The 27,680-nt window shown below is 37.7% G+C and overlaps 1 protein-coding gene across 6 annotated transcripts in view; it reads right to left on the bottom strand.

Moving 5' to 3' along the window:
- The window catches only part of FMN1 (formin 1), a 187,904-nt gene that overhangs the window by 109,945 nt on the left and 50,279 nt on the right, over nt 1-27,680 (bottom strand). For 3 of the 6 annotated variants that reach the window (XM_057420082.1, XM_057420084.1, XM_057420083.1), the window contains exons 4-5: nt 17,864-17,981; nt 8,464-8,496 (exon numbers count right to left, since the gene is read on the bottom strand). In XM_057420082.1, coding sequence (XP_057276065.1) covers nt 8,464-8,496; nt 17,864-17,981 — 151 coding nt within the window. Of the gene's footprint in view, nt 1-8,463; nt 8,497-17,863; nt 17,982-20,059; nt 22,389-27,680 lie in introns of those variants that run through there. The other 3 variants (XM_057420087.1, XM_057420088.1, XM_057420085.1) reach the window with 3 other exon arrangements.

Genomic DNA, 27,680 nt, shown 5'->3' with positions numbered 1-27,680 from the left:
CCTTCTGGCACCTCAGCTGGTTAAGCACTCACTCAGTTTGCAGGGTGTGAACCGTATGAACATCTTGACTTGAAGTTTAGGTCTTTAAGGTCACGTGAGAACTGAAGGAAACAACAGACTTTGAAAATGCTGCTAAGGATCAGTTCTTAGTTTGGTTAATAGAAGGATACAGATCTCTCTTAGCAAAAGATTTACCTTCCCCGTGGGACTGCTCAATGCTTAGGATTCTTTGGGATTTGGGTAAGAGACTCATACTTCACATATGCTGATGCAGACCTGTACTGATATCAAAAGCAGATTTTTCACCATGTCTATCTATTACCAGCCTCTGTTGCTTATTTTCTTATCTTAGCACAAATGTTTGTGCAATCAGAGAATGGTGGAAGAACCCCCATGGATGAAGCCTAAAACAGCATAAAAAGTTAAAGAATTTTTTTTTATTAAATATATGTCATTTTTGTGACATTCTGCAACATACCATGATTTTAATTTAAGTTGGCATGCATTTTTCATTACTTCTGCCAGAAAAAAAAACAACAACAAAACATTACAGAAATTGCTTTGCTTAATCCTTGTTCTAAAGCAGAGGTAAAGTAGAGGGTAGCAATTCTTTTATGGTTTACTTATTCCTCTAAAATATGCTTGGAAATTACTAGATTATAAGAACTAAGAGACCTAATTACTTAAAATACTGCTACTGCATAAATTGATATACTGTAACATATCTATAGACTGTCAATAATGCCATAATCTGACATTCTACAGCATATGCTGCTTCTGTTTCATTCTACCAGTGTCTCTTTTTTAACTAGAAGAAACTATCTATTGGATAAAAGCCGACAACCAACAAAGTACCTTTAATTCCTCTCAAGCATTTATTTTTGTGTGTACGATAACATAATGAAAAAGAAATCACATCACAATTATAGTTTTGTATGATATAAAGTATCATAATAATAAAATTTAAGTGGTTGTGTCACCATCTCTGGAGGTATTTAAAAGATGTGTATATGTGATGCTTCAGGAATGGTTTAGCGATGGACCTAGCAGTGCCAGGTTAATGGTTGGAGTTCATCTTAAGAGATCTTCTCCAACCTGAACAATTCTATGATTCTAAAAAGGAGCTGAAATTCTTACCAGAAACTTTCCAGAAAACCCTCCCAAATGCAGTGAATTAAGCAAAACCATCTTACTTCAGGCTTACTCATATCACATATCCCTAATCTACATAGGTTTGGGGACACAATGCAAAGGCTATTTTTGTTCCTATTTCTTCAGGCTCCTGAAGAGGTGAACTGGGACCTGCCACAGTGCACAGTGAAACAGTGCACAGTGACTGTGAAATAAAAACACTGCTTCATAGTGAACAAAATCTCTGTAGAGAAAACCCCGTAGCCTATTTTGCTAGTATCCTGTCTCAGTAGCCAAAAGGCAGACATGTAAAATATTAAAAGCCTGAAAAAAAAGTAGTAGTACACTCTTTCCAGTACACTCTTACAGCAACCTGATTTGCAATTCAGGAACTTCCTAACCAGAAGTTGTTTGCATATTTAATAGTATGCAAATGGATACCTCTTCCATGAATGTGCACTGCTGATTTTAAAACTGCTGCAAGCAGACAATGTCCTGCAGCAAAGAATTAATTGCAGGTTAGGTAAAGACCCTTTTATTTCTTCTGAATCTGTACCTGTTATGTTCATTTGATGTCTCCAATTCCTGTGCTGGAAGAAAGAGTGAAGAACTGTTCACCATTACCCATTTGCTGTTTCTTAAAATTTTAGAGATCTCTATCATATATTTCCTTGACTGATTCTTTTCCTGTTGAAAGGATATTAGTCTACACAGGCTTTCCTTATAAGGAACATGTTCCAAGTTGTTGATTAAAGTTGCCATCTTTCCCTGAACATTTTATAGTTCTACTGTACCCTCTATGAGTTGGCAAAACCACAGTTTCACATGAAATTCAAAATGTGGACATTTATACCATGGCATTATGATGATCTAGAAGATTTTTATCTCCTATTTCTTTCCTACTACTTCCTATCACTTCAGTTGCTTTTTGATCACTACAGAGCACGGAGCTGCCATTTATTTTAACATCAAGGTCTTGTTTTTTAGAGAGTAATGATCAGACCACAGTTCATTATTCTCTATATGGATTTAGTATTTATTTTCTCTGTATTTTGGATTTCCTTTGCCATTTTATTGCATAGCCCCTCAATCTTAGATTTTACTTTTAAAAAAAAAATCTCATGAAAAAAAAACCTGCAAACTTCCCCTTCTCAAGTCTCACTTTTCCAGTTCATTTATGAAAATGTGTAGGGTTGCAGTGTCTTCACCCACAGCAAGTTTCCTGAAGATACAAAACTGGAAAGAGTGGCTCATAAACTGGAGGGGTTTGCTGCCATTCATAAGGGCCTCAAAAAGCTGGAGAAAGGGGCTGACAAGAATATTACGAAGTTCAACAAGGGGAAGTGCAAAGTCCAGCACAGCAGGAGGAAAAGCCCCAGCCACCAGGACATGCTGGGGAGTAACTGGCTGGAAAACAGGCTTGCAGAAAACGCCTGGGGATCACCAAGTTGAACACGAGCCAGAAATGTGTCCTTGCAGAAAAGGCAGCAAACAGTGTCCTGGGCTATGTCAGGAGCCCTCTTGCCAGCAGGCTGAGGTAGGTGATCCTTCCCCTCTATCCAGCACCGGTGACAGCCACACTCATAGTAGTAGTGTGTCCTTTTCTGTATTGTTAGTTTGAAATATTATTCTCTACTATAGATAGATATAATTACAATTAAAACAAGAACATTGGGAACAATTTCCATAATTAGTAAATATATTACACATTCCTGTAACAAGAAAATAGATCTCTGACTTTTTGAAAATGTAAAATTAGCCACTTCCACTGGGTGGCAGTTTTGTACTCCATTAATAACCCTTTTCTTTTTTTTTAATTATAGTTTACCAATTTATGGCTATAATTTTCTTTTATTCTGCATGTGAATTTGTCTCATTAGATTTTAATCTAGATTTTTATTTTAATGCAGTTTTTCATCGTCTTTTTCCTAATGATTATCTTGTTAAATTTTGACAGTAACATGAACATTTGATCACGACTAATGTCATGATCCTGTTTACACCCATAGATATAGTCAATATTAGAAAGTATTGTAACTTCACTTAAAGTCATACTATATTTGGTCCTGCCTACAAACAACTGCTGGAAAAAAAAAATTACAATTAGTATTTTATCTGATTTTAGACAAGTATTTTAGCATTGACTATTGCAAAGATAGAGCCACTGCAAATCTGATAACATTCTTCCTTAGCTAACTTCCAGATATGGTATCAGTCTGCTTCATGATTTGAAAGTATGTTGGCAATATGGCTCATATAAAGATAACATTAACTAAAAAGATATCAGTATATAAGGAAAAAAAATCTGGATCTAAAAGCACAGAATTTTTTGTAACATTTTCTTTATCATAAGGTACTGCAACACTAAAAAAATGCTCCAGTTAAAGCATGAAATTAGTATCTATCGCAAAGTAATAGACTGCAAGAAGGAATTTAGTTAAAACAACCAAATATGAGTGGTGTCCCTCAGGGATCGGTTTTGGGATTGGTCTTGTTCAACATCTTTGTCACTGACATGGACAGTGGGATTGAGTGCACCTTCAGCAAGTTTGCCGATGACACCAAGCTGTGTGGTTCAGTTGATACCCTGGAGGGAAGGAATGCCATCCAGAGGGACCTCGACATGCTTGTGAGGTGGGCTGATGCCAACCTTATGAAGTTTAACTATGACAAGTGCAAGGTCCTACGCCTGGGTTGGAGCAATCCCAGGCACAGCTATAGGTTGGGCAGAGAAGAGATTCAGAGCAGCCCTGCGGAGAAGGACTTGGGGATGTTGGTTGAGGAGAAAATGAACATGAGCCAGCAGTGTGCGCTTGCAGCCCAGAATGCCAACCGTATCTTGGGCTGTATCAAAAGGAGCGTGACCAGCAGGTCGAAGGAGGTGATCCTGCCCCTCTACTCTGCTCTTGTGAGATCTCATTTGGAGTATTGTGTGCAGTTCTGGTGTCCTCAACATAAAAAGGACATGGAACTGTTGGAACAAGTCCAGAGGAGGGCCACGAGGATGATCAGGGGACTGGAGCACCTCCCGTATGAAGACAGCCAGAGAAAAGTGGGGCTGTTCAGCCTGGAGAAGAGAAGGCTGCGTGGAGACCTCATAGCAGCCTTCCAGTACCTGAAGGGGGCCTATAAGGATGCTGGCGAGGGACTCTTCATGAGGGACTGTAGTGATAGGACAAGGGGTAACAGGTTCAAACTTAAACAGGGGAAGTTTACATTGGATATAAGGAAAAATTCTTTACTGTAAGGGTGGTGAGGCACTGGAATGGGCTGCCCAAAGAAGTTGTGCATGCTCTATCCCTGGCAGTGTTCAAGGCCAGGCTCGATGAAGCCTTGGGTGACATGGTTTAGTGTGATGTGTCCCTGCCCATGGCAGGGGGGTTGTAACTAGATGATCTTAAGGTCCTTTCCAACCCTAACTATTCTATGATTCTATGATAATGATTGTAAGGAGGAAGCAACTCTGTGTCCTTTAACCACATCAAGCATAGTATGTAAACAGGTAAGAGAATTATTGTGGAAGCACAACAGAAAAGCTGAAAAAGCAAAAACAGAAAAATAAAAATGGGTGAATAATTAAGATGGACAAGATGTGAATAAAGGGCTTAAAATGCTCTAAGGTGCAGAAACTGAATTAATTACAGAATCATAGATGTCAACTGTGTGAAAATAACACAATATTGTGAAACAGTAGACAAATGCCTACAACCACTTATACACCACAGCTGCTGGAGCAAAGAACGGACAAATACGTTAAAGAACGTTAGGGGTGTGCAGGTACAACAACAAGTTTTAGTCACATTTTCTTGACAACAACTTAAACATAAAAGTACTTGGAACCGAAAAAGTTACCAAACACCAAAATTTATACATGGGGAAAAACGGAAGGCAATAGAGAGAAGTTGCTTATCCTGACATAAATTGAACAAAAAGAACATACTTTTTGATAGCTATTGTATTTTATCAGTTTTAAACTTTAACAGAGAATAATCTGAAACAAAGGAAGATGTACTCAATATACTGGACTTATTTTTACAGCACTGTGTTTTCTAAAGTTTTTGCCCTCCCTGCTAATCTTGCAAATAAAATGTGTAACACAGAGCTGCTCAAATGTACCTTTAATAATAATAAAACCCAAATACCTAAAACAGCAGCATATTCTATTATTGGCCATTGATACCTGAATATCAGAGTCCATCACTACGCATTGCACCAGCTGTTCAGCTTCTGCATTTATCCTGACCTTCTAGGATAAACATGGCCTCTAGGCAATACCCCAGTAACTTCTGTGGACCTGTTTGGGTCTATGGTTTCTACAAAGAAAGCTGAGCTAGGACATCGAGGTGCTAAGGATATTGAATGGAGCGTTTAGTTTGAACTGGCTCCTTTAAAACACACAAAATTTCCAAATAATTAGACCTCTAATCTTTCTAGTTACAAATTCAGAACACTTTCAAAATCTGAACTGTATATATGTATGATCAGTAAATATTGCTTACTGTGTTCAAGAAATTGCATTGGCTAGAATTCCTTCACCTCAGAACTCCAGCTTTTTAGGGTAGAGATGAGTGGTAGGATTTTCTTCTTCTGATCCACAAACAATTCTAACATACTGTTTACTTTTTTGTTTCATTGGAAAGGAGGGAAAAAATATGACATTCCTATGGGACAGGCAAATGTAATAGCTAGCTCATTTGCCCAGTCTCCAAGCAAGCAGTAAATCACACACATGGTGTTTAACTCTTAGTGCCTAAGTGTTTCTAGACCTCACCACCAGAGTTCTGTACAGTAAGATCTACTTCAAGTGAGGGAAATGGGAAATGCTAGAAATTGAATTGTTAGGAAGAGATGAGTCTGTCAACAAGACCAGACTCTTCGGAAGTCCACTTAATGACAATTTCTGTAGACAACTTAAGTTTCCTACGCTAAGATCACTGATCTATATGCAGGGAAATTCTAACAAACTCCGATATAAGTTGCTTTAATTAATGCAAAAATCATCTGAACTTTGTCTTATTTCCTCAGAAGTATTCATGCAGCTGTAACAAACATGAGCAGACTTTCATTATGGAACTTCAAAGGGAACAGCACAGGGCTTCAAAGTCCTTTGGATTTATTTCTTCTAATATGATGTCCACTTGCATCATCATCTAAACGGTGTTTCATGGTACAATTAAGGACTAACTACTTCTTCAGTGATAATAATGCATCAAGAGTTTATACTGGTCATAAGCTTGGTCTATAAGTCTTGTAAAATAAACACATTGAATATTCACCAACAACACCTGTTTAGTATTCCTAACTCAAGTACAAAAAAGGATAAAAAAAAAAAAAGAAAAAAAAAAAAGAAAACAAACCTTAATCCTTTGGAATTTATAGCAGTTTGCCATACCGTAATTGTTTGAAAAGCACAAGAACAGGAAACTGCTTAATGAATAAACAAATACTGATCATCCATACACAGTCTAATGACAGTTTCTTAACTTAGAGAAATAAAGGAGAAAACAGACTACAGATACTGAGGGAATACATTACACTAAGAGGGTTACTCAAAAGCAACTTCCGGTTCTTCGGAATGGGTGTTTTAATCACTGAGGAGTTGGCACTTCATCATTTCAGAATGTCTTCTGGAAGCTTGCATTCAAATATTTATTTTAGAAAAAAGGCAGATGGAAATTCCTGAGTACTTTCTGTACATTATGGATTACATAAACTCGTACGTATCAAAAAAGCAGCATATTTATAAAAAGTACACAGGTTCACCACCTTCATGACATCAAAATAAAACTAGTCAAGTCTTCAACTAAAATATCACAAAACCCACTTTCTATCTCCACTGTCACAGAAGGACCCTACAGAAGATGTCAGTTTCTTTCTTTTCCACATACATGGAAAAACACAAATGCTTTGAAACATGCCTTATTCAGTTATGTTAGTTACTTCAGCAAGCAAGTGCAGAAGACAACTCATTGTAGAAAAAGAGAGAAATACTACCAGAAAATCCTCTTTTAAAATGAACCAAGTTCCAACTCAGCTTCAGTTACTTATCACTCATTCAATAATAATTCGATAGTTTGAAAGACCTACTTCAAAGGAGTTTCCAAGTCATGAGAGTTTTGTTCAAAGTAAGTTCCTTAAGCTTCATTTGAAATCCAACAATGGCTAGGGCTCTGTATGTCCTACTCTTGGTGGGATACAAAACTGAGCAAGAAAATGCAGAAAGACACAGTAGGTGCTATATCTGAAATAAACTTCCATGAGTCAGGTTAACATTGTTCATCTCCTTTCTTAAAGCACAGTTAAATCTTCCTTCAAAAGACATCTCTACAGATTCATTGCTAATGATATTATCAGTTAATATCTAACTAACCCTCAAACAATTATAGAGATTTTATTGTATTTTGGGATTTCCATGGGATTTTATTGTATTTTGTTGGCAGTATTAAATGTGCTCTTCTTTTGAATAAAAACCAGTGTATACCCAAATACAAGGTTATGTCCAGTAATGAGGTTATGGAAAAGTAAAATCTATCATCCACCAAACTGGCTAGTACTAAACTAGCAAACAGGGCAAATTTAGTTCTTGTAAAAAAACTTCAGCTGGCATTTTTGATGAGCAATATTCATTCAAAGCGGTAAAAGTATGCTACTACAATATTTCTCATTACTTATTAATTCATTTCACCTTGTCTTTTTGCTTAAATTCAACTGTTACCACTGTTTTATACAAGATGCATCTCACAATGGAGTACCATAGCCCACCAACTCAGAAAGCATTTTTCCAGCTCGATTTTTGCTACATCTCCAGTCTTTAATTCAAAGATTTTTAGAGTAAGCACTGCTAGATTATAACAAGCCCAATTATTACACAGATTATCTCTCAAATGGGTTCATATTTACCTGGAGTTTGCCCACAGACAAGATAAAACGAGAAAGAATTAAAAAAAAAAAAAAAAAAAAGAGAAGGTAATACACCAGTTCTCAATGGTGATGCTCTGATCGTACTTCAAATCTTAACTTTGTAAAATTTCACACTCAGCATTGTGCGATGGATCTGAAGTCAACGAAATCAACTTAAATTCCACTCACTTTAATGGGATGGTGGCCACTGAAAGTGAAGTAATGTAAGCTAGAATTCTGAAAATAGTTCCTCATCTATCTTACAGAACTTCTGTAGCCTTTATCAAATGTTTAGTCCTAAACGTTGGTAGGTACTGTGGACTTCACCTTGATCATTTTTACTCCATCAAGGAAAGGTAAATATTGCCTTCACAGTAACAAAAGAGACCAAAGACTAGACACAGACGGACAACATTACACTGTTCCACCCACCTGGTGGTCCCTCCTTGTAAAGCTTGAGGTGAGCTAGAGACAAAAGCATAAGTAAGGCCGTATTTAAGCTTCATACCATGAATTTCTATTTTTACACTCATTAAATACATATTCTAGCAGGGAGTCTGGCAGAAGATGCAAGATAGGGGTGGAAAACTTTCAAGAATGCCTAGTTTTGCTTTTTAAGTTGTTTCTAAAACACAAACACACACACAAAAAAATAGACTGTGCAGTAACAGTGACTAATGTATGACATATGGTACCGGGTGGTAGCAATAAAGCATATCAAATACTACTAGTGATTAGTGAAGTCTGAAGCATGCATGCTTCACTGTTTCGCAAAGAAAATACACACTATAATATGCCTGCTTTTCCTTAATACATAGAAAACTAAGCATGAAATAACACTGGGATGTTTTGGACATCCTGTGATTAGCATATGTCAATTGTATATTTACATGGAAATTATCTGAATAGAGAGCAGAAATAACGTTTACAAATATAGACAATATATGCTCATGTAAATCTTTGTCATGACACTGAGCAAGCTATACTGCTCATCACTGTTTCTAAAAGAACAGGTACAAGGATTCACTCGTAAATCTGCTGACCTGAAAATTTAACCTTTAACTTTGAGAATAATGGGAATAGTGGGTGACAATGTTTTGAATGGCAATTTTCCAAAACTGTTTCAAAATGCAAGTATACACTTTCAAATATTTTTCAGTATTATTGTGTCAAAACTGCTGTGCAAAAAATACCTTTTCTTCTTTCAAAATAAAACATCTTACTCACTTGAATAATTTTAAATAAAATTTCAAATGAAAACCTTTCACACAGAAATCTGCATAACCCGTATTTCAAATAAATTAATTGTTCCTCAAACTTTACACAAGCAATTCAGGAACGAACCTTCTCTGCCATGATCTCAAAACTTCAAGCCGAAAGTAAAAGCTCCGAAGATAAATTACCCATATAGCCACTTCTTGTCAGTGCATTCTTTTTTGTAAAAAGTCTTGCACATTCATCTCAGTGTGTGGAAACATGCAAAATAATATTAACACAGTTTAGAAGTAATGAGAGAACAAAAGCTGGGAAACCCGAGTACAACCTACCTCTCTTGAGATGTACCACACCCTGTAGCACAAAGGAAATCATTAGCTGATTCATTAAATTTCAGAACAGTGAGGGTTTCTTAATTTCTTCTCCCTCCTTGGCAGCCCTTGGAGCCATCGTTTTCAGCATTCCCGTTTACAACAGCCTGTTTCCTCCCCCATTCTTTCCCCATGTAGTTTTCCCCTTCAGCCACCAGGTGTCAGAAGGGAATCTACACACCGCAGCTACACCTTTTCCATTATTTATACATTGGTTTTTACAGGCGCATTGATGAGATCTTACGGCCTTTTTCAGGCTAGAGTACTAAAAAGCAGTAAATTTTCAGACTTTTCATCCAATAAGCACAGTCATGAGCAATTTTCAAAACACGGCATTTGTTCAGTTTTGGAATGGTGTTTATAATGCATGATTTTACACAGAAGTTACACTGGGAGAAATACAAACATTTATTTGAAAAGCTACATGAATGCAACATTTTAAGACAAATTGTGGCTTACACATTTTTTTTAGAAGATGATTGGTCAGTAGCAGCACAAAGCTTAGGTTTATGAAAAACTGACTTCCTTCAACTTTCTGAATGCCAATTTGAACAAATTTTGCATTTAATTTTAGGTTTAGGAAATCAAAAGTGATTTGTGATTGAAGAAATTTTTAGAATTAACCATTTTTTTTAGGGATAGGGGATTAGCTAAAACAATACTGAACGCACTTTCGACCCGTTATCTAAATCCTTCTCACCCCATTCCATCTACTATCTGTCCTCCTTTCTTTACTTCCCAGCTCCATAACTCAACACATGTAAGGATGTCAATCTTCCATACTAGGAAATGAGCAGACATCCTTCACTTCAACTTATTTAGTTAGTTAGTTAGTTAGACTTTTAAGGGAAGGAAGAACCTTTCACACTTAAAACTGCAATTATTTTCAGCACCTTAAAGATCCTGGTACAGTACAAACATGGAAGATGTGAGGAACGGAGACACATGGAAGATGTGAGGAACGGAAACACATGGAGAATAAACACACCTAAACAAGACAGAATTCTGTCTAAATTGTGTCCAGATATTCAGATAATAGAGAAGATTACAAAAGTTAACTTACTATAGAAAATTAAGTAATTTTACAACACTCACTGAATTCCCTGAGAGCAACCAACAGAATGATGCCCACAGAAAAGCAGCTTCCAGAAGGAAAAAACAGCAACCCCTTAATTCTCCGTTATGGAAATGAAGAAAATAGTTCTTACTCTTTCTGACTGCAAAGCAGCATAAAGCACTATTCAGAAGCAGTCACCTGAGTAACTTACCTACTTGACCGTTCCTCTCCTGTGAGAGGTTACAGCTACAGTTCATTTACCTGATAGGGGAAATAAATAGCTTCACTTTTCATTTTCACCCTCCCAGAAAAGCAGCGTTAGAGGTGCAGCTGCTGGGGACATACAAGATGATTTCTTCCTCAATAAATATCCTACTTTGTCTTTACAAAACCAGTCTATTCTAGGACGATATTCACTAACGCAATACGGCAAACAAAAAACACCTTACCAGCAAACACAAGGAACAAATTTATTGAAGAATTTCTTTGACGAGTTCTAGACTCTAGATACTTCATCTAGCACAAATATAAAATACAAAGCACTTATTCTAGATCTATAACACCTTCACAATTGCTGTATACTATATATAGTAGGCATACATTGAGAATGCATGCCTACTACACGTGCATTATATTTATTCAAATATGGGTGGGTGGGTATGTGGGTGAATGTAGGCATACTACACATCCACACACATAGGCACATCACTTAACATGTTCTCATCAATTCTCAAGTTTAGAGCTGTTGACAAACTTAGCACATGGATATATACAAAACTAGGAGCTGGGCTTTTTACAGGTAAGAGAATACATGTCTGTGCCATAGCAAAGGGTGTAAACTTGGCAGGAATGGTATTGAAGTCAACTAAAAAGAAACCCAAAATGCATTTCTAAATCCAAGTACAAATTTTCAGAAAGTGTCCAGGTATTCAGGCCCAGTGTTTCATATAGTCCAGCACCTACATCTCTCATGTTTAAATGCTGGGCCAACCAGAACTTCAAATCACATGAAGAGTGAAACTGGAGAACACAAAAGTGAATTCAGTAAAACTCAGAGGCATTTCTGTTATACAAAGTGCCTCATATATTTTGAAATAGAAGAATGGAAATAAAATACAAAGTTGTCCTTCCTGTGCTGTACACAGTCACTCTTTCACTGTGTTCCCATTATATAACAAGACTCATTTCACAAAACCCTGTGACTGTTTTGGGCTTTGCCATGTTGCACTGGTAGGACCCTACACTTAAAAATAAAATCTACAATAAAAGAAACAATTCATAGAACTTGCCTTTATTATATTCAGATAATAGATTAATCTTCTCACTAGGAAAAATGGGGTTTAAAAATCAAGTTTCGACTTTGAGTGGACCAAAGCTGTTCTCTATGTTCTTAAGCATGGTATCTATAGCTGTGTATGCATTCCAGATATGGCTTTGAATACTGTAAAACATGCCTTGGTCAGGCAGCTGCTGCAATAGATGCATCCAGACCCCAAAACAATAGGCATTGCAAAAATCACTACATTTCTATAGGTGGTATGCATAAGAGAAATAAAGGAGGGATTTTCATTGAAGAAGTGGAGCATAACTCTTCTGCCTCATCATATGATATCATTCTCAGTGTATAGGAGGCCATGAACATTTTACCACTTGGCCATAGGCACAGTTCCCATACTATAAGTGTGCTTTTTTGCAGATTGAAGTTTAGGAAGTCAGTATTCTTTTCAATTCTGCATTTCTATCTAGTGCTAATAGCCCATGAACATAAAAAAGGACTTGAATTTGGCTTGAAAAATAGGTCAGGACTCTTATCCTAATTTTACAGATGGGTAAATTGAAGCTTAGAAAAGTCTCACAACTTTCCTGAAGGCATTCCAGGAAGCAGCAAAAGGGCTGGAAATGGAATACAAGCATCTTAACCACAAATCTTCAGCATTAACAGGGGCCTACCTTTTTGTTCCTGTCTCAGGAGGCACAGTGTGAATGACTGTATCAGCTGAGGTGGGGAGAGAAAAGGAAGATTCTGTTGCATGCTTGGCTTTGAAGTTTTTTGGTAATATCTTCAAAGTAAATCTTAAGAGACAGAGCTACAAGATACCCAGAAAAGCATCTGCTGCATTGATCAGCATATGCACAACACATTTGTCTGAGACTACAGGGATTTCCAAGCAGCACTATGACCAGTACCTTCCGTATCCATAAAATTATAGCTTTCATTGGCATAAGTAAGGGGACAAAATGTTGCTGTTACTCTAGAGGAATATGATATGGCTAAAACAATCTTGTAATAAAAACTCAGCTTCTCAATAACAAACTAGGGTATTTGTCAAATAGGAAACACTAACATAACATGGCCAAATACACCTGTCATGCTGCACAATAAATTCAGTAAAATATAGTAAAACAATTTAGAAACCCTTTATGCAGTCTACCTGCACTCTGAGGTTACATGCAACTGGTCAGTGACCATTAAACCAGAAAAACACTACCTTCAACTGATGCATAATATCCTGCTTACTGTAGTCCTGCTTTATCTAATTCATGACAATAAAATCTATAATAGAATCCCAGAACTAAACCCCAAATACCACAGTGAAATCAAATAAATTGAAAGTACTAGAAAAAGTCAAGTTTTTATTTTAAACTGAAATCAACTGTTAGCAGCCACTGTTACAACAACTTCCTTCAGAACACTAACAACATCAGCATTACGCCTTTTTTAGAGACAAATTGTTCAAGGCTAAAAAGGACACTTATGTTAAAGAAAGATAAGAAATCATGTTCTTATCTCTCATCATTTTGTTCAGACCATTATGCCTCTCTCTCTCACATAAGCTGGTTATTCTCTGCATCTACAGCATGAGCATAAAGTGACTTCGTAATGGGAACCAAGAGCGTAAGGGATTTGGTAATAAAACTCTGCCATTAATTTGTATTTAAGTCACCACTTACTTAGACACATTTTTTTAACAAAAGCTTTCTCAGTCACCTCCTGATTTTATTTACCCTGAAATGTGCTTACAGCATCAGACTGCTGTCACAGAAATTACAGCAGCATTACCTCACTGCAGATTTAAGGATGATGAATAGACAGACTGTGAGAGAACAGGGGTTTTTAGTATTAAATATAGACATTTGAATTAACAGGAGAACATGTAATGGAAAAAAAAAGCACTAATAGATTAATGTTTCAACTTGATTTTTTTAAAATTGCATTTTCTCCAGCAGGAATGTCAAATACTTCTGTCATCACTTGAAATTTCTTTTTTGCTTAAGCAAAAGACTAAACTGTCTCCGTTTTGTATAAGAAACTATGTTAATTCTAATGGCTAAAATGCAATTTTAACAGGAATCACAGGATCTGTATATCTATACCACCTTAATATGGAGATTGTTCTTCAAACACAAATAGTTTTATGAGCAGCAGAACTCATGTCTAAAGTCCTCGTCTTGGATGTGAGAGGTTGCAAGTGCTGACATACACAGATGCAGCAGCTGAGATGTTCATTATGTGTGGATTCTACGTGATCTACTGTCACAGATGAGTTCACTCAGTATAGACAGTCTCCTCTGCCTGGATAGATACTCTTACCATACCTAATGGCTGACACATCTACCCTTGTATCAGATTTAATGATTTAAAAATGGGAGAAATCGCTCTAAGAATTATGGAAGAAAAAGAAACTTTTAATGAAAGCAGAACTTTAGGACCAGAGAAATATGCACAGAAATGTCTTTGACTGCTTGGTAGTTTCCCATGGAATTAACCTGTAACTATAAATTAAAATACTTTTCTTCTAGTCTTCCAGGATATAAACAGTGTAAAGCACTACAGACTTTCTGGACTTCATCTATTTTAGACTGACACACTTCAAAGAAGTTCCAGTTTCTCTAGAGAACCGTGCAAGCAGCTTGTGCTAATTACAGAGAGCCAGTTGACAATGCAGTCAGTTGCTTTATGGAAACAGAGGAATTAAAGGATTAAGAAAACATAGTAATATCATCCTTTTAATTCAAAATTTACAACTCAAGATTTGGGTCTTGGGGTAGACAATACTGTGACTACACAAGACGGTATCAAAGGCATGAAAAAAACATATTGCAGAGTTATATTTGTTCACTACCTCCTTTCACTTCTAATATTCCTAACAGGCCTAGTCAGCTTGACACATGTGTTCCTTGTTAGGTCCATTTGCTTTTCAGCTGGTTTCCCACACAACAAGCCAGACTACAAGCTTCAGGAGGGAGTTAGCTACTCCTCCAAGCTGCTATGAGTCACTGTGATGTCTGCTGCATAGGCCAAATTAAGCCTGAATTTCTTGCTTCCATCAGGCAACAAGAACAATGAGGAAAAACATGGCAAGGAAGCGAGAAGAGATCAAAAAGCCAGGAATCCTCTCCCTCAGTGTCCCTACCTTCCTGTCAGAGCTGCCGTAATGCATGGAAAGAATGAATGTGGATGAAGGAAGTAAATCAAAGACTTGGTGCAGAACTGTAAGAAAGATTACAGCAATCCAACTTTCAAATTTTCAGTGTTACTCAAAACACTGATTTCTCATGGCAAATGCAACCTCATAAAATAAGTACATATTCTTGTACTCTAAGTGCAAAGACTTATGTCCATAGATTTACCCTTGAGTATGACCGCACTTGTGACAGATGCATTTTGTTTAAGCTTCAAATAAAGCTGTGCTAAATGAATACTTACCTAATAATTCAGCCTACTGTTGTTGTTTGTATACAGATTCCTATTGTTTTGGTAGATAAAGCTCTTAATCACAGAAATTAAAACACTAACATAAATCATAGACTGAAAGGTAAAACAGGTCACTTCAGCATTTCTTATGTTACTGGTAATCACCTGTTCAGGAACATAAGTGGAGGAAGACTGGAATCACAAATATTCCTGCCAAACACAATTTTTGGGCTCTATTCTGAAATCAAGATTCTTTTTAGTTGACCTTAGCTGTCAGGACAAGACACTGGGGTAAGAAACAGAGTTTCACGTTGAGATTGCTTGAGACTAGTCAGTTTAAATGTGATCATTAATCTGCTTTGTATCATATTTTAAGAAGTCCACTATGAAGCACTGGTGGCTGGGCGGAAATTTTGGATAGAAAGGCTAATGAGAGCAAATGCCCGTATACACATGCACTTTGAAGGTACCAACCACTGTCAGAGAAAAGATAGTGAGTTTAGAAGTAATGCCATATTGCCACTTTAAAATTCTTTAAAAGAAAAAACACAAAACCTGTCCATCCTCCCCCAGCAGTAAGACCAACACTGAATAGGAACTCCTGTTTTTTTAGTGTCAGCACTACTCATGAGCAGTACCTTGCTTCACTTGCAGAAGACTGCAGAAATTAATTCCTTAGCATAGTGCTTTAAAACAGACACCCTTTCACTCAGAAAACCAGAATGTAACTGATCCATCATACGCAACTTACAACTGCTTGCAGTGTCCTTGCTGCCACAACTGCTTTCTGGGCATCCATGAGAAACATAAACCTGCTAACGACTGAGGTACACCTATAGCTCCACTGCACTCCTAACATATGTTGCAAATACGGCCTTTCCCAATTTCCTTTAAAAGCTCCTGCTTCTGTCTCATCTTAGCTGAATCATCAGCAGTTTGTTTTGATTCAAATGCCTCTCTCTGCCAGACACTGCAGTGACTAATGAACTGCAGAATCTGGTCTGTATAAAAAATTGACTTAGCAAACTAACCATTAGCATGTTGATGACACTGCCACCCAAAATATCACAGTAACAAAAGAGCAACAATTTACATGGGCTTTAAGCCAGTCTGCCCTTCCTATTCAAATTTCAGGAAAACATGACCTAATTTCTCTACAAGTAGTAGAATCTGCAGCTTTTGTTAATTCTGTTCCCCTTCCTTTTTTTGTTTCATCATTATGTTTTTGCCACAGATGATTACAGTCATTAGCAGAAAAAATACTTATTTGGGTAAAATTAAATATGGCAAGTCTATAACAAGAACCTAAGAGTAACAGAAAGAGCCTGTAGCACTCTCTGTAAACAGCTGCATCCCTGTCCTGGTCATCTATTGACAAACTCCCAGACACCATAAATTCAATTCTGTGTATATGCTGTTCCTCTCAAAACTGAAGTTTATGAACCTTCCAGCAACTTTTATACTTCCAATATTATGCCCCCTTTACAAAAAAAGGAAGATTGAGGCAGAGAAAACTGAGGGAGAAAGAAGTAATACACTAAATAATACAAAGCAGTAGATACATTACTCCTTTTTGTTCCTTCTCATATGCAAGGCCAAATGGATATCTACTGGAGCTGGAAAGAACCATACAGTATTACCCTGTACGATTTCTCACAGCAAGGTAGTATAAAAGCTTGGGATTTAATTGCACTTAATCCTTTCTAGGTGGTTATTTTCCAAGATCTCCATGTATATAAAGAACAGATGGTCTATGGCCTTTCCTTTTGATACTTCAGACAATTCCAGAATTTCTGACTGATTTGAGTAACAAGGCCTCCTGTTTATATTTAAAAATACACATTTGAAACAGAGTTGCAGTAGCTACAATAATGTTTTTGTTTCCCTTGTACGTATGTCATGTGAATATTTACCTACAACACACGCAAAAAAATAAGAAATATTTTTCTGTGGAAAGCATATCTGGTAACTTGTTAGCATTGCACTTTGGACACACTCTCTCATACATTTGTATAGGACAACATACATAGCTAGTTATAAAAGTGACCTGAGCAGATATAAGTATTCCTCTGTTTACACACAAGTTGCAATAATCTGTATCCATTACCTTTATTCTGGACAGTACCTGAAAAAAAAACTGCAGCCAGACTACATTCCAGCAGGTCACTGCCCCTCACATTCTAAGGCAGTCAGGTTTCCACTCGTTCATTATTCTGTCACTCAACTGAACAGAACCCCGTTAAAAATTGATAATCTAATTCATCAGAAACCCACTTCTTTCCTCATAAATTTCTACAGGCAAGCATTTAGGTTTCAATGCAGACTTCACTGCTTACTTTTAAAAATCAGATGCTTAACAAGCAACAGCAAACAACACATCTAAAACAAAGTCTTGTTTTTCCAGATAATACTATGACTTATTACCATCTCCGTATTAAACAAGATTAAAAATACCAGAAACTAATTTCTGCAAATGCTTCACCTCTGTTTTACCTGCTTCTGTGTACTTTAATCCTACTTTTACTTCTTCATGCTTTGCTTTTGGGGGTGGCCAGACAGTCTGGAGTCTCCCTGGAGTCTTGTCATCTTGCTCTGAGGGACTCAGGTCAGGCTGTTAAAATGATGCAAGAAAAAATTAAAGTCTGCAGTGTCAATTGATTCCAAAACAGCAACCACCATGCTCAGCTCTAGATGTATGCTCCAGAATGCTCATCTGCCTCATTCTACCAATCGAAACAGTGCTCACTTGATTGGAAGGGGTACAAAGAAATCAGTGTAGAAACATAATTTGACAAGGAAAATAACGTAATGTGTGTGACATACAATAATATGTTGAAACTGTTCACATCAGTGTGGGAAGCTGTCTGTGTTTTGGTGAACCAGAGGTGGTCAAGAACACCAAGGAGTTTTACCTGTATCTTTTCTTCAGAGTGAAAGGACCCATCTGTGCTCCTCTTACATGTAAACATTAGTGCAATTCACCTAAGACATCATTTAACAATATAATTTTCTGGAAGCAGCTAGTTTATGAAATTCCTGCCCCACCTACAGCAGCTTGCTCAGTCCACATACCATGTAATACTGTCACATTAAAATGCTGTTGCAGCTGTTAATGGGACAGCACTGTCAACTGGAATGCTAAATTAACACTTTAAATGGGGAAAAAACAAACCCAAACCCAAACCACTAAACAAGCACTCTCATACAGGTCTAGGATTTGGGTTTTTTTTTCATCTATGGCATTTCTTATAGTCTGATTTACAACATGCTTCTAAAAGCAACTGCACAGACACAACTGCAGCCACAGCAAAACCCAGTATGAAAGTGGCCCCAATGGCCCACACAAAGCAAGACCTTTCACTCTGGCTTTGCTCTGAGAAAATGTGCATTTACACTACACCGGACATTAAGCAGACACTTATAAAAGCCACTCCTGCTGAATTCTGCACTTCCTCACTCACCCTGTATGAGGACAGCTTCCCAAAGAGGTTTGCTGTGAGCCTCGCAAATGCTTACTACAGCACAGCGCAGGGAATGGTGCAAGCAGGAAGAAGCAAGCCAGGAATGGGAAGAGCACATACAGACTGCAATTGCTGTACGAGCCACAGCCAATGAGTATCTCTTTTCTCCTCCCCATAGGTAATTTACTACAAACTGGTATTATCAGTCTACGCAGGTGTCACTGAAAATATTTTAAAAGTTTTTAATTTTATGTAAGAATAAAAATTTGAAAGAGAGTACAACCAACACAGCAAATTAACTTAAATAGCTTCTGCTGTAGGGCCCAATCCTGCAAATTTAATCATTAAGACAATTCCCCCCTTTAGCCATCCAGCACAATCTTCTCGACTGATTATACCTGCCAAAGATGTAGCTGTAAGAATTTCAGTTGAGGGAACCCCAACCCAAGGGTTACTCATTTAACTAAAGAGTTCAAATCACATTCAAAGTTATTTATCATTTTGGTACTATGAAAACTTAGCAAAGGCTTGTTTTTTTTTTCTTAAACATTTACTAACTAAATCTCCATATGCTTAACAATATTAACCTTACAAATGCTTACGTTACTCCATAACTTGAGCCATCTAACTGGAATCACAAAGTTATTTGCAGGTAAGGCTAAATGCTTATCAATATTTTCAAAGCCAGACACATGCATGCAAATAGGAAAAAAAAACAAACCTACTTTAAATTCTACATCTTGGACAAACTGAGTTGAAAATCATCCGTAACTTCTTGTACAAGCTCTTAACATAGAATTATTCCTAACGGTAAAATGAAAAACTACTTCTAAAAATAAAAACCTCAATTAAAAAAAACAGAGTGAGATTGAGAAGCTATGAAATAATACTACAGTAGATATCTGCAGCACCAAACTGATATAAACCCATACTTACTATACGGACAACTGTTTTGTAGTGATCTTTCCTTAAAAATCGAAAACTGTTTTTTTAAGCTGTCACTTCTAATTGAAAGGCTGTGACTACCATCAGCTCTTACTGAACTCTGCTACAACTGAAGATGATCAGGAATTTTGACAAATTAGCCCCAACATTTCTTCAGTTGGGAATCCAAAATTTGATATTGCCAAAAGAAGAGGACAATTCTGACATTTTGACCTTCATTCCCCACCAATAATTTTTTTTAATCTATTTCCAGATCTTAGGAAGAAAAAGTAATTCAACCTACAGATTTGTCTGATGGTCCATCCCCAGGTTTCGATTTTGACCTTTCAAATACAGCTTTCAAGGACTCTTTTTCATTTCTCATTTTGCGTTTTATGGCTTCCAGCTCTGAAGTATCTGCAGTTGTTTCTTTTTTTGGAGGCCGTGTGAATAAAGCTTTAAAGACATCCAGTGCAGATTCAGCAGGGCTTGATTTCATTTCCTCAGAGGGAAATCGTGATTCTGTTTTGCTGGAGGCTTTGTTTTCTTGAGCTTCATCACTGCTCTCAGTCACCCCAGATCCTTCACCAGAATCCTCAGTTCTATCTTCATTCTTAGAGACATCTATGTTTAACAAGTGCGAGAGTTGTTCCAGGAAAGTAGGACTTGCTTTAAGTTCAGCTGATTTTTTTTTAGTGGCCAAACCTGATGTAATACTGGATTTCTTAACAGGCTGTCGTAATTTGAGCAGAGCTAAATCATTCTCCCTTGGTTTAATTTCTGTAACAGTTTCCCCATCCTCTGTGGTCAGTCCCTTTTTCCTCACACGTAGTCCACTAAAGAAAGCGGGCAGCTGGAAAGTCTTTTCAGCCAGTGCTGGTTTTTGGAGCAATGTATTATCAGCTGAAGGTCTTTGTTCTTCATCTGGAAGTTCTTGAGGGCATTCCCCTGTAGCAAGCAAGACACTGAACTGCTCATCCATTAACATTTTGTCTTTTCCACAGGAGTCATGCTCCAGAATACCATCCAGCTCTTTTGGGAGCCGCTCAGAAATTGGTGGGTGTAAGCCAATGTCATCTGAATCCACATTGTCATCACTGTTGCTGTGTCCTTCTGATTCTGACTCTTCCTTATTTTGATTGTTGTTGCCCGAAGTCTCAGCAAACAAAGCAGCATTGTCTAGACCAGATTCGCTTGTACTGTTTTCACTGGTGTTTAGGTCCTTACTCTCCGTGTCCGATTCTGTATCGCTTATTGTCTGAACCAAAGTACCTTGTACAAGAATAGCATCCTTGTCATCATTGTCAGATTCAGACAAAGAAGTCTGTACAAACCTTAAATGGTGAAGAAGTAATTCATTTTGTTCAGCTAACTCCAGCTCCAGGTCCATGTGCCTACCAGACACTGGGTCAGCTTGCCCACTGGTACTATTCATGCCAGGCTGATTTTCTGAGTCGTCATTACAGTCATTATCATTCCTCTCATGCCAGGTGTTAGCATGAGTATTTATACTGGTGTGCAAAGGTTGAAATGCTTTAAGCACTGTTTCTTCTTTGGAAGCTGCAGATTCAAATTTAGTTGTAAATCCAAAAAGTGTTTTCACTGAAAATGTAGTAAGAAGATCAGGTTCACTTTCTGCTATATTCTCCAGGTCTGAAAGATCAATACAGTCAGGCACTGCATTTTCTTCTTCCATGTTGCATGAAGTACAGAGTAAGTTTGCTTCTACTACTGCCACTAACTGCAAAACAAGTATTTACCGCATGCACTCAGCCAGCAGGCTGAACTCACTACAGGCACTGCAACAGACAGCGCTCCCCTGCCCTGCGAACGCACCCAGCCTCCCCCAGGTCACCGGGCCCCTCCTTCCGCTTCCAGCGCTCCACCCGACCGCCGAAGGGGTCGTCGGGGCTCTCAACTCTACTTCAGGAGCAGCAAAAAAACCCACCGTAAAAAAAAGTTCTCAGCAGCGTCAGTAACTTGTTCCTTTACACAAAGGGCTTTTTGTCACAGCAAATATGCCAACGCACTAATCTCGGCTGAAAATTCAACCAATGGTTACTGCTGGGACGCCTGCAATCCTACTGGCTGCACGCAGCTTCCTACGTGCTAAAAGCACAGAGCAGCTATATAAAGAAACCTCCCGGACGGAGCTGGGCACATTTGGAGTTTGCTACTTCCTTATCCCAGTACAGAAGCTGCGAGTGGTTTTCAGCAGAAAAGTCCTGATGAATTCTTTTGCGTAGTCTTTCCCCTTTAATAAAGATCTTCTTCTATAAATCCGTAACAACTCAAAAATGTCAAATGTAAACCTGAAGTAACAAATCCGAAGCTTCCAATGCCACCACCCGGAGTCTGTGCGGAGTCCCCAGCTCCTGTCTGGCCAGAGCGAACTCGCGTGAGTGCCCTTGAAGCCGAAGAAAGCAGGAAAAAAAAAAGAGGCTCTCTTCCGATTTGCTGCAGGTTTCATCTGGAATGCAGATTTCAGCCTCCAGGGCCATGAACAAAAACCAACGAGACTGGTTTCATATTACTACTGTCCTAAGTCTGCACAGCTACTTCTGTGAACTGTACACAGGTACTTATCAAAGGCTTTTCCCGCCACACCCAGTGACTAGGAGCTCTTTGGGTGGGCAGGGTAAACAGCCAGCTCTCCCAACGCCGAGTTAACTGTTTAGACATCAGCAGGCTGTCCAGCCGCGCAGCACCAAGCGTGGGTTACTTCAAACCAGAACAATCTCCGCTGACACACTTTTTGGTAACGTTCATATATTTATATATATATATTGCCACGGTAATGCTGCATGTGTGAGATTTGTTTTAGTTAATACTGGCAAAAACACTTAAAGGAAATCTTCAAGACTGTATAACTCAGTATTAACAGAAGCTGCCAGGGACACTACTATTTTTTTTTTTTCCTAAAACACCTACAAAGCAAGCACGAAATACTCTTAAGCACCTTTGATATTCAGAAATTCAGTAACATTTAGGTAAGGTTCCCATCAAAAGTCTTCACTTTGTTCTTTATTTTTGGAACTACAGACTGCAAATCTACAGGAATTGATACTCTTATATTCCCTGGCCTGTAAGAAGTTTGTTTAGTCAAATTTCCACATTAGTACCTCAGAAATTCAAAGATACGATTCTTTTTTTTTTTTCCCACAGAATTCTGAGGGTCATTCTACGGTCAGCCGTTTAGCTGTGATGAGTAATCTTAAACAAGCAGCATGGGGAAAGCTGTCATTCACAGGGAAATCAGCTGCAGATCACAACACCGTGTCAGATTACTCAAAAACATTGAGAAGCTAAACATTAACAGACAAGCTACAAAACAAAGTATCCCAACACATTTAATTTTTGGTTTCATGTTTAAAAAATGTACATTGTACAAAAAGTATGTATTTACCTTTTCAATATATTATAAAAGATCATAAGGTCAACCGCAAAAGTCAGCAGGAAGAAAGTTCCCCAAAAAACAGATTGTAACACTAAGGCCTTTGATGAAGCTTACAGGCACCTTTTCAATGACAGGCTTGCATGCATACCTACAGACAAAGGGCACCGGAATCATTCCCATCTTTATCTGTGATTTAACAGAGAACAGTATCTTCTGCCTTACTCCCTGCTCTGGACTTGCTTCTCCGCTGTGCTTAAACATCTGGTGACAAGGACAGAAATGACTGACAGGTCACAACTCCCCTTGTGTTCTAGGCTTTAGATAAACATCACAAAAGGAAGCCCTACTCAAGGAAAGAGACACAGTATCTTTATCACTCCCTGTACCAACCTACTCTTACAATCCCAGGGTTTGTAGAACAAATGGAAAGTAGCTACCTCAGCACTCATGATTTCCCTCTAAAACAAGAATTCTTGAAGGCAAATCTATAGCATTTTCAAATTTAATTTTATGACAAATTACATATAGTGAGAGGACAGTGGGTAATGGGTTTAAACTGAACTAGACTAGATTTAGGTTAGATATAAGGAAGAAATTCTTTACTGTGGGGATGGGGAGACACTGGAACAGGTTGCCCAGAGAAGTTGTGGATGCCCCATCCCTGGAAGTGTTCAAGGCCAGGTTGGATGGGACTTTGAGCATCTTGCTTTAGTGGAAGGTGTCCCTGCCCATGCAGAGGGGTTGGAACTAGATAATCTTTAAGGCCCCTTCCAACCCAAGCTGTTCTGTGATATTCTGTGACAACTGGGGCAAAGTGACCCTACTGAACCAAAGTTTTCTACATTTAAGTTTACATCTATGTTCAACCATGGGATTGTTCATTGTCCTTACACTGCATATAGTTATGCCTTGCTTATCTGCTTATGTACCTATTTGTTTGGGGGTTGGTTAACTTATGATGGCTAAACATTAAATCGCATTTTTCATGGACAGTTTCACTGCTCACTAACAAAAACTATATGTGAACAACTTCATGGTACCTTTTAAACTAAACATTCAGATTATGACAAATATTTATCTGTTTATGTTAATGACAGCCCATACTTAGAATAAAACTTTACTGTAATAATCTAGAGTCATCAAGCTGTAACAGTTCTATGAATATTGTACATAGGCAGGTTACTGAAAATAGTCACTATGTAACTATTTAAGATTTTAATATTACAGTACATATGAAAAGTTTAGTTTAAAAGTGACTTAAAACCAGGAAAGCCATACTTTATATCTAAACAACATCCCAACAAAACTTAAAAGACAATGATCAAATGAGTAGTGAAAAGAATGGTGCTTTGAGTGTCATGCCAAGGTTATGCAATGCGTTGAGATGCTAGAAAAAACAGAGTTGAACACTGAATAACTGAACTCCAGAAGCAGAAATATACCTTATAAAGCCAGAGGTAATCTCATAAACCTGCAGAAAATGATACTGCTTTATATGTACTTTTGATAATAAACTTGAGAAAGCGAGAAGAAACTTTCAAGCTTTTTCAGCACTAGAATGAACAAGGAAACTTGGGTCTGTAACTGTCTCTGGAGAAATGATCAAAATCTGGAAGCTAGCTGATCTCTCAAATTCACCATGCAGCCCATAAACCCCCAACCTCAAATAATGGTTTTGTGAGGACTTATTTCTCACAGTCTGATGATCATCCCAGTGGACAGTGCCCTGATGAGGGACTATATAACTGATTATGAAATACACATTGGTACTTACCCAGTAGAGTATTTCTGGGTAAAATACCTAGATCGATACATGCCGTTAATATTTTTACACAAGAAGGAGATCATCATATTTTGATGTGTAAATGAGGCAGTTTGCTGGCAGAAGTGGTTTAATGCTGGCTGGATCTATCTCATAAGGGAAGTATCACTGAAGAGGTTGTAATACTGCATCTGAAGGAAGAAACAACTTCAAAATCTCTAGAAAAAAATCAGTTATGATATTCATGTCACTTAATAAAACTGACAACTCTCTGGTGCCTCAGAAAAGCCCCTAAAACCTGTCATAGCAACTTTCAGAGCAGTCAACTTGCTAATTATACAAAAGGACAATCATTCTTTACAGTTTAAAGCACATTTAATAATCCACACCCTTCCTGACCTACATTTTATCACAGACAGAAGTCACACCTACAGCTCACTCTTGTTCTGTTTCTGAGGTGTCTTAAGATCTCCCCTGAAGTAGGTTTTTAAACTATCTTTGAGAAAACACACAATAAGCCAGAATAAAGTAATCTAATTTCTATGACTGTCATACGACAGGACACAAGGCTTCCTGACCCCATATCTATTCAGATTGCCTTTTCAGATCTCTGTAATAGCAAACTAGAGAAACAAGAACAGGACCTGAAGACATTTTACAAGACATCCAAGTGGCTAAACATCTGTACTGTTTTTCAGCACAAAGAGCTTTAACCAAGAAAATGTGTATAATTTATTGAAAATAATAATAATAGAATCATAGAATGCACAAATTGTGTCAGGCTTCAGAAAAGCCACGTGCAGCTGCAGGCTGTGGTTGTGGTTGTGTGAAGCTCAGCTGACAGTCCTGCCCTCTGCCCTGTCCGAGGCCCAACCCTTACTGCGCTGACTGATAATGAATCTTAACATTTGCCTGCTGTCTTGTTTGTCTCTCCTGGTGTTTATCTCATTTTGTACTTAGTATTTTAACTCCTTAAATGCTGTCAAATAGAAAAGGCAGAGAAGATGGAAGGAAATCTTTAAATCCTGGATTTTCATCATTATTCTCAGCCTTGTTACCTCACCGTGGACTGTTATGTGAGCAATTTTCCTGAGCTCTGAGGATCTGGATATCACCAACATAATCGTTTTAAATGCAAATAATTAAGTTTAGCTGTAGCAACAGAAACATAGATATGATAATTCTTATCAAAATTCAGCATTACATGATGTTAACAGAATGAGTGGGCACAAGACACACTTGGTGTAGGGAGCTGTAGAAATGTAATGTGGTTTTTATCATCTTCATCAAAATTCTTCCTGACACTGAAATATGGACTACTTTAGAGAATTTGGAAGAAGATGATAATGGTTATATGTTTATAAAACTAGAAAGAACATTAGGAAAGCAAGCTAACTCTTATGAAGAAATGCATATTGTATCAATACATGTATGGAACAGTTAGCCTGTAAAACCTGTCACATCAAAACTCAGTGCTAATTCTGATACAGAATTTGTAGAAAGATGTGTTGACTTATCTCCTAGTTAAAACAAGTGGACATACAAATAACAAAGACAGGGAATAGAAGATCACTGTAAACTGTGTAAGTAAACTGAGTAAGATCTTTGTGCATTAAGGCACAAAGGCCGGCACTTAGTGTAACAAAGAATGGAGATGAATTTTTAATCTTTTCCCCTTGTGCTTTCCTTTTCTAGGTTGCTCTCTTTTCACCTTCTTTTAATTTCAACAGGCTTTTTGCTCCAAATCTACAGTATGATATAATAAAGATTAAACAAAAAACTGTATAAAATAAAATCCACATAGTTATGTAAATTTACCAATTTTTTTTTTTAATTACTACATATTAAGTTATATTAGCTGCAATTTCACATCTCATTTATGTGCTTTTTTATCTGAGAAGAAATGTTGCATAAAGAATAGGGTGGAGCTGCATTTCTATTTTGTTTCATTATCTTCCATATCGCCGTATCTTTTCTATGCTGGCTTGTGAATGAGAACACAGCATGCTCCAACTAAAATTTAAAATCCAACATAGGAATTTTTTTCAGACTTCGGATACAGATTGTGCATTTGAAATTCCTGTCGGAGCAGAGTTCATCCACTCTCTCACTCAGTTATTTTATTTGCCTTCTCCCAACTACCAAAAACATAGACACATCTTTACAATAACATTAGCAAACAGTAGTGTATCAATATGTGCACATATACAAATATATTATAAATTTCTGTAAGGACGATCCTAATCCATAGAAAGCATTCAGTAAGAAGCTTGGGGTTTCACATTGTCATTATTATGAATGTAACTGCTTTTTGATCAATCAGGTTAAACTTTTTCTTCCAACATCATCACATGGGTGGGTGTAGCACAGCTGTGAGGAAATATATTAGTCCATTTCAGTTGCTATTTCCTGGAAACATCATCTTTGTTTCAGAGTTCCTCTTCAGACACAGACACATTTTTTGACCACAGTTGTCTTCTTGTCCAGTCTGAGGAGTGCACAGGGAAGACAACACCTGGGAATTGACTGCCATCACCAGACCAACTCACGCAACCTATTTTTGGCCATTATCTTTCTTATAGGCTGGTTGTAGCAGTGCTGCAGTCTAACGGATTCTGATGGCAGCACCGGCAGCAGCCTTCTCACTACCATTCTTTCGGCAGCTCCTCCTTCAACCTTTGTCACGCAACTAGACATGGACTCATCCTTAAGCAGAAAAATAGTCTACCAAATGCAAGGGCTCTGTGAGTAATTCAGCCCAGAGTT

This window comes from Pezoporus wallicus, unplaced genomic scaffold (assembly GCF_028554395.1).
Source record: "Pezoporus wallicus isolate ANWC-B61680 ecotype Strahan unplaced genomic scaffold, APGP_CSIRO_Pwel_v1 contig_5418, whole genome shotgun sequence".
Taxonomy (NCBI): domain Eukaryota; kingdom Metazoa; phylum Chordata; class Aves; order Psittaciformes; family Psittacidae; genus Pezoporus; species Pezoporus wallicus.
Note: the sequence above shows the minus strand (reverse complement) of the source record. Positions and strands in the feature narration are given on the sequence as shown.